Genomic DNA, 8,382 nt, shown 5'->3' on the forward strand with positions numbered 1-8,382 from the left:
TATGGCCTTGAAGAATTGTTGAAAAACTGCTCTAACTCCTCAGCAGCAATAAGTAACTCAAATTGTTCTGCAATGAAAGACCAGTTTTTCTGTTTTTGCAGTTCTGTAAGATCTGAAACAAACATTACAATGCTTGATTTGACATTTAGCAGGTGTTATGTCTTACTTACTGTGAAAAATAAGGCTTTTCCAATAAATGCCTAATGGCACACACATACACAAATTTTCTGAGGCCACACAGGTAATAAATGATTTGAATAAAAAACAAAACAAAACTTGTATGTACATCATTTCAATAGAATGATGAACTATAGGTGACTTGATGTATTGTTAAGTAGTATGTCAAAAACCTTTAGATAAATTGAAGCTAAGGGCATTTTACACTAGTATTAGTAATAGTAATAGTAATAATTAGTAATTATTACCCCTAAGACCCAAACTCTTCCATGGCATGCATTTTTAATTTCTCTTTGATATTTGGGCATATTGGGACCCAATGAATGTAAAAAACAAAGAATTACCAGATTTTTTTTAAACCTGATTTTTGTTTCTGAGAGAAATGAGAGCCACATATGAGGATATTCGTCTAAAATTTCAATAGAACAGTGGCAGTATAATGTCCTCGTAAGTGGATATCAGGCCCTTGTAGAGCAAAATTGAGTATTTTGGTCTAAACAACCCAAAATGTGATGTCCACATATGTGGACGCCAGGTCCTAGGAGGTTAATTATTCAAATGCAGCACTGATAAAACATGAAGTGTTCTGATCCAGTGTACTAAGAAATAAATCTATGTAAGTGCTTTTAGTGCTACGCTGATAGAGTATACAGAAGCAAATAAAAGAACGTATTATGTATATTATGAATACTTCATCACAATTATTTTGTGGTCTGTTTGATGTGCAGTGGTCATAAATGTTTGTTAAAGCCTTCATATTAAGTTATACTTGTTATATAATCAATTACTCATCTCTATGTCAGTACATCAACATTTGTCTTTATGCAAATAAAACATGTAGAGAGACAGCGACAGGGATAAAATGGGACCACATTATAGAGCCAGTGCAGTTTACTTGAAGTAAATATCCACAAGAGTCCGCAGAGGAAGTTCAACAAGAAATTGCCTGAGAAGGTTGGTGGAACCTTTTTAAAATAAGCACCGCTATCAAAAATGTAGATTATTTAAGTTTTTTAATGTGTTTTTATTGAAAATAACATTATCCAAACTCTACTCCAAGCCAAACCCTAATATTGAGCCTTGATGGTTGGCCAGGGTTGCGGATCTGAAAAATTGATGTCATTGCTATTCTTCATATCAGTTTATATAAATGAAAGATTTTTCTTTCTTTTGAGAATTATGTGTTCTTTCAGACAACTTTCATTTTTGACAACTGCCATTGCATTTACTCCACTGATTAGAAAGAAATTGATTATTGTGGTATAACTGTAAAGCACAATCAATTTGGATTCTTGAGTTTAACACAGCCACACACAGAGATACACCCAGAGAGTCCAGTGTTAGGGACTTTGTTTGATTTGAATATACAGCTTTGTCTGTACACGATTTGATTACTTTTCCCTGTGTGTCCAAATGAACAAATAAATAAACTCCATATGCATTTATAGGGACACTAAAAAATGTGGTGTTAAATTTAGAAATTTGATAATACTGCTCTCAAAAAGGTGAACACATACACAAAAATAATATCTCAGCTTAGTACATTTTGTTATCACGTGCTTGATGTTTAGTTATGTAAATACAATAAATTTGAATAAAGTGAGACTGACAAAGGTGAAGTGAGGCTGCAGTGTGAGTCTAGTACGATCCACAGAGTGCAGACAGATGAAAGAAGCTCAGAAGTCATTGAGAATAAGGTTTGTTTTAATACTTATTACAATCAGAATCCTCTCAAATAACTGATGACAACTAAAATGCTTAAAACATAATGTTTTAGAAAGACAACATTATAGAAGGGAGCATTAAGAGATTTTACATATAAAGACTTATTTTTGTAATGGTCAGTACCAAAAAATGGTAATGATGACAAATCATGTCCGATCTATCTATCTATAGATATCTATCTATCTATCTATCTATCTATCTATCTATCTATATATATATATATATATATATATATATATATATATATATAGAGAGAGAGAGAGAGAGAGAGAGAGAGAAATGGAAGTGTTAATTTTGTTTTTTCATCGATCACACAGTTTTTGAAGGAACTCGACTGGTAGGTTGTTCCAAACATCTTGGAGAACTAACCACAGATCTTCTGTGGATGTAAGCTTCCTCACATCCTTTTGTCTCTTCATGCAATCCCAGAAACACTCGATGATATTGAGATCAGGGCTCTGTGGAGGCCATACCATCACTACAAGTACTTCTGGTTCTACTTTAGGCTAAAGATAGTTCTTAGTGACTTTGGCTGTATGTTTGTGATCATTGTCCTATTGCAGAATACATTTGGGGCCAATAAACAATAATTTATGTTTCTGAAAGCACTCTTTGTTTACTGCATTTTTTTCCACACCTTCCTAAACGTTTGCATAGTACTGTATGCATTTCAATGCAACTATATTTACTTTTGATTTATTGTAATCTTCTCTTTTTATCTTTTCAAAAGCAGACATCAGTTGCAAAACCCTTTTTGTGATAAAAATTCAACTGATTTTTTTTCTGTTGCAGATATGTCGTCCAATGGTTCCTTTGATCATCCAAACCTTTCCTCTGTCAATCCTCAGTTGTATTCTAACATAAAATGCCTCTTCATCACACCAAGCTCCTACATCTTTGTCTCATTTAACTTAACCAACATTATCCTCCTCCTTCCTATCTGCATCCTTGTCCTCTACCATGGTTTCCAACAGTGGTCTCAAAGGCGCTCCACCTCCTCAGCAGCAACAACAATGACACACTGTGACAGCTTCACCTACCATGCAGTGATCATGAAACTGATTGGTGTCATTGCGTGTTTCCTTGTCTGTTTTGGTATCTACTGGGTTAATTTAAGCATAATAGCAGCAGGGGCACTCTGTCTTTATTTCACTTGGTATGGACAGATTTTCTTTGACATCTTCACCTGTGTGGCGCGCTACCTGGCTGTTGTTCATCCCACCACTTACCTAAGTCTGAGAAATGAGAGAGGGGTCAGGATAAGAAATGTCACCATTTTCTGTGTCTGGATACTTTCCTTTGTTGCATTTGTTTCCATGATCCCAAATTCTGCTTCCAATGTTGTGGACTTTTTCCTGTTGGTAGTGTCTTTAATCATCACCACTTTCTGCAGCCTTTCTGTTTTGCGCGTATTGACCCATCGAGGCCCAGGAGAACGGGAAAGGAACAGGGAAAGAGTTGATAAATCAAAGCTAAGGGCATTTTACACTATTCTAATCATACTGGCAATGCTGGTGTTAAGGTTTAGTTGGAGTATTTTTCGAGCTGTTCTGGATGCATCAGGTAGAAGTGATGTTTGTGTGCTAAAAACATGCGAAGTCTGGTTTAGTCTGCCCAGCAGTCTGGTGTTACCCTTGCTGTTTCTACACAGGGCAGGGACGTTGCTGTGGTGCAAGAAAATCATACAAAGAGGTCGAGGGTCTTTTAAGTAAAGTGTTTTTTTTTTTCTATTTTGCAGAAATGTAAAAAACAACAACAACAGGGCTGACCAAAGTGCTGTACAATAACATCAAATAAAAAGAAAAAGACATCCCGGAAGGTAAAAGATATGGAAACACAAAATAGCTGTACAAGTTAAACAAGTTAATAAAAGTAACTGGGTCGACTGTCAGGGAGTAAAATTGTGTTTTTAAACAAATTTAGAAACAGTGAGTGAAGGAGCCTGCCTGACGTGTGGTGGAAAATCAGTCCACAATTTCGGAGCTGCAACTACAAAAGAACTGTCACCTCCGAGTTGACGTTGTGTCATTGGAACGAGCAAAAGCATCTGCTGACCTGTGGGAATGAGGCAGGACATAAGGGTGCAGCAACTCAGACAGATAAAATGGGGCACAACCTTTAGGAGACTTAAAGATAAATGGCAGGTTTTAAAATGGATTCGTAAACAAACTGGCTGAAATCGAAGGGAAGCAAAAATTAGAGTGACATGCTCTTGCTTGCACAGATAAAAATCCAGCAGCGGTGATTTGCATACATGTATATGAAGAGCTGCTGTTCTCAGACCTAGCTGCGTTTTGAGCTAAATAACATGGTCAGCATGCGAATATGACAGGTGAGACCTTAGTCTGGAAATCGCCCCTTGTAGGCAGGGCTTGGTTGTTTTTCCCTTTATAAGCACAAGTGCAAGTAATTAGTTGCTTTTTGTTAAGTATTTTTTTTCCCTTCAAGTTGAAGTTTAGATCACTGTGCATTTGATGTGTGACAAATAGTGTTTATATTTTTTAAAAAGCAATTATCCTGTCTTAATATAGTGAAGCACAATTTATTTTACAGTTTAATAAGGACGTTGTTCTTGTATCTTGTCTTATCTGGTGCTGCTTTTTACGTATATAGAAAGTATTTCTTACAAAAACATTAAACCTTGTAAACTGACTGCATGTCTATGGTGTGTCTCCTGTTTAAATAGTGCCTCCTGCTGGTCACACTTCCATGTCGTATGTAAGTTTCATGTTTAGCTGTGAAAGATATGAGATGTTTGTTTTTCTTGGTTTATCTTATAATTTTTATCAAATTAATTTCTTTTTTATTTTCGTCTTTGTAATGATCTGCATTGCAATCATTACTATCACCTGTATCATATCTGCCAAAGTTGTTGCCAGTTAGGCCAAAATAGATATAATACTAATTATTTAAACTGCATTAATAAAATATGTTATTTCCTCTTAAATTGTGTGATATCATTGGCATAATAATATGAACACTGCCAAAAATGTGTTAAATGTATTCATTTACATTACTTTACAAGGTTTAATTTGCTTCTCCATCATTTATCTGGGCCAGAGGACACACTGTAAAATCAAATTAGTTCCCCAAACCTAAGCAAAAATTGTGCAAACTAGTTGCCTCAGAAAAAAACTAAGTAAAGCTTAGTTAAGATAACAAAGTTAGGGCATCTTATTATTTCTAAATAGAGATGGACCGATCCGATATTAAGAATCGGTATCTGTCCAATACTGACCTAAATTACTGGATCGGATATCTGAGAGAAATAAAAAATGTAATCCGATCCATTAAATATCAAACAAGCACCTCACAAAACTTGCCACATGGCGTAACTTGGCTCATAACCGGAGCAGTATGCATCATGGGACAGAGCAGCTGTGGCGTGCCAGACCTGTGGGCAGTCTGGTTGAGTATTTAGAACCTCGCTACCAAACCGGCATTTCATCTCCGAGAAAGTTATCCCAGAGAGAAGTAAAGCAAGTGTGTAATCAAAGGAGCTCGCAAAGAAAGCTCCTACGATGACCTGGATGACTGAGAACCTTCACAGACAAAGCAAGTGTGTAAGTTCATCTCTGAATGTTTGTAAAGCATTCCCACGTTAAGCTTAACAACCAATATATGGAGCGACTGCCTCTCTCTCTCTCTCTCCTGCTGCTACTTCAATCATGAAACTGATCAATGATCAGCTGATCGGCTTTTCTGTCGCGAGTCCTTCTCTCTTGTTTGTTTTTGGCCCACTTTGCACCAAAAAGAGGAAACCAGCGGCTGAACAACAGCAGCACGTTTAAGCTTGATAAGCTGTTGTTATAATTTATTTAATATTACTTTCTACACCAGGATCCTTTTCTACGTAGCTGACGGCTGGTAACTGTGCAGGGCGGATATAGCAAAGTTTAGCCAGGGGGGCTGATAGGGCATTAACAAGGAAAAGGGGGCACAAAGACATACTTTTCTTTCTTATTCTCATTTAAAATGTCTAGCTTTTAATAAATAATTATCTGACTCTTACACCCAAAGTTTTAATCTGATGTAAAATCTATAGAAGTCCATTACTGTATATAGTAACTGTTAAGTCTAATATACCCTAGTAAGCTATAGTACTTTTTCCTTTGGGAAGATACCATCTGTGCAGTCTGCAGTTCTGTTGAAGAAAGATGTTGAATCTATTTAATGATTCTTGAAAAATAATTGATTTCTGTGCATTTTTTTTCACCCTGCATCAAATTAAAGTTGATTACGTTGATTAAGCATCATGAGGTGGAGGGTGGTTCCTTTTTTTTTTTTTTTTTTGCTGGGAGTTTTAGAGCCCTATTAGTTAGGTTGCTTACTCTTTAAAATACCAGAATAGGAAGGATTGAGTAGGTTTAAGTTCATTAGATTGATCAGTGTTGCTGAACTATGAAATATTTTGGGTGCAGTGTATTTTTTGCATACAGGTATAACAGAATAGCTTTAGTGTTTGGTTTTTTTTGTTTTGTTTTTTTAATTTGAGTATGAACTTATACAAAAAGCAGCAAGATATTAAAAAAAAGTTTATTGATTAAAAAACACACTATATCGGAATCATAGCGGTATCGGCAGATATCCAAATTTATGATATCGGTATCGGACATAAAAAAGTGGTATCGTGCCATCTCTAGTTCTAAATGGCATTAAAATAATAACTCAAACTTTTGCCTGGTTTGGCTGGTTTTCTGCTTTCTGATTGGTCCGGGCCAGGTGTAAATTTGAGGGCACTCTAACATCACACAGTAATGATGCTGTTCAGGATTTGATAAAACATTTCTTTAACCAGTGCTATGCATGACTCACAGATTAGAAATACCTGTGCCTTTTCTAAACAGAGGAATAACTACATAAAACAGTAAAAACATTTCCACTTTCCACTTTTTTTGTTCTGTATCTGACTGAAATTTTTATGTTATGCACACAAGCAAAGGCTGAAGCTTCTGAGTCTTAATGCCTAAGGCAGGTGTTGCCATAAATCAATTTGAATGTACAGCATAAGTTGTTGACACTGTCAGTTTATTCCTGGTTGTCAGATGTTCATTTTAATAGCAAATTTAGATTTGATAGTTAATCAAATCAACTTCTCAATTTGAATGTGACACTTCAGTGATTGCCGAGGTGATTCTAAGGCTATTCTTTGTATTACATGTGCCATGTACAGTAACATATCTATGCTATTAAATTTGTCTTTTTTCTTTTTGTCTTTTCCTTTGACCTTTAGCACTTAAGCACCTCCAATTTTTAGCTTGGAGGGTTTTGATGACACTAGTCAATCTTGATCATAGAGATTTCTCATTTTAATAAAGCAGATAAACCAACCCTCCTTAAACATTTGATCCCAATTTATTTATCCCGAATGATTCAAAAAGGTATATAGTCATATATAACTTTTTGGGAATTCTTAATTCAGTGTAAGGTCATTTTTTTAAGCTGTATATCTATAATATATAATACAGCAAATATTATTCATACAGCACAAACTGCACAAACATTTCAAGAACACAGAAAACATTATTTACAAGGAAAAATCTTATACAGCATGAGAAATCAATGTTCTTCTATACAAAGCACAAGTAATCTGAATATAAATTAATTTAAATATAAACTGCTCAAAGTAAACGTATTCCACAAATTTCAAATATCTTATGTATAATAAAGACATAAAACAGTTTTGTAAGGGATGATGATAAAAAGCTATGGCTTGATCTACACTACTTCTTGTGTATTTTCTTTCAAGTTGTATTTATACAATAGAACAACCAATAAAATCAATTAGAAATTAATTAGGAACTGCAAAGTTACTGTAATAAACTGTGTTTACATAATGATATATGACATGCATTATCATGCAAAACCTTCAGAATTTACTCACTAGGTCTTCTGTTTCTGGTCTTCTGACCTGTGTGAGTCTGAATATAAACAAGTGTGCCATTCAAGGAGTTTATACATTAACTTGTGTGTGTGTGTGTGTGTGTGTGTGTGTGTGTGTGTGTGTGTGTGTGCATCTGTTTGCATGTTATATAACCAGTGTACACAATAACAAACTGTTATTCGGTATTCAGAGAGATGCAAATTTTGTATCAGGTTCATAGACATTTTAGCCTATGTTTGATAATATAACAGTCTCAAGGGCAGGTTACTGTTATGACAGTCTGAAAAAATCCAAAATGTCTGTCAGCACATGTTTTGTGCAGTTCTTCTTTTGTTGTTGTTGGTTTGGTTGATTATATATATATATATATATATATATATATATATATATATATATATATATATATATATATATTTATACATCCAAAGGTCCCACATCCTCTTCATGTAACCCTTTCTGGTCGGACTTCCATATACAGACAGACAAACTGGTGAAGGCCAACCAACCTGATATAGTACTGGTGGACAAGCAGAGGAAGTCGGCCGTAGTAATAGATGTAGCAATACTGAATGAAAGCAAGGAGAAGCATGCAAAGC

The 8,382-nt window shown here is 35.2% G+C and overlaps 1 protein-coding gene across 1 annotated transcript; it reads left to right on the forward strand.

The window, feature by feature from the left end:
* Positions 1–2,222: 2,222 nt before the first annotated feature.
* Positions 2,223–4,595, forward strand: LOC146522653 (uncharacterized). Its single transcript, XM_085143484.1, has one exon. It carries the CDS (start codon positions 2,697–2,699, stop codon positions 3,612–3,614), a length of 918 nt encoding a protein of 305 aa, XP_084999610.1. The 5' UTR covers positions 2,223–2,696; the 3' UTR covers positions 3,615–4,595.
* The last annotated feature ends 3,787 nt before the right edge of the window (positions 4,596–8,382 follow it).

Source organism: Neolamprologus multifasciatus, chromosome 3 (assembly GCF_963576455.1).
Source record: "Neolamprologus multifasciatus chromosome 3, fNeoMul1.2, whole genome shotgun sequence".
NCBI lineage: Eukaryota > Metazoa > Chordata > Actinopteri > Cichliformes > Cichlidae > Neolamprologus > Neolamprologus multifasciatus.

Bases quoted from the DNA above. Each gene is read 5' to 3' on its own strand.
- LOC146522653 (XM_085143484.1), top strand. From the start codon at position 2,697: ATGTCGTCCAATGGTTCCTTTGATCATCCAAACCTTTCCTCTGTCAAT.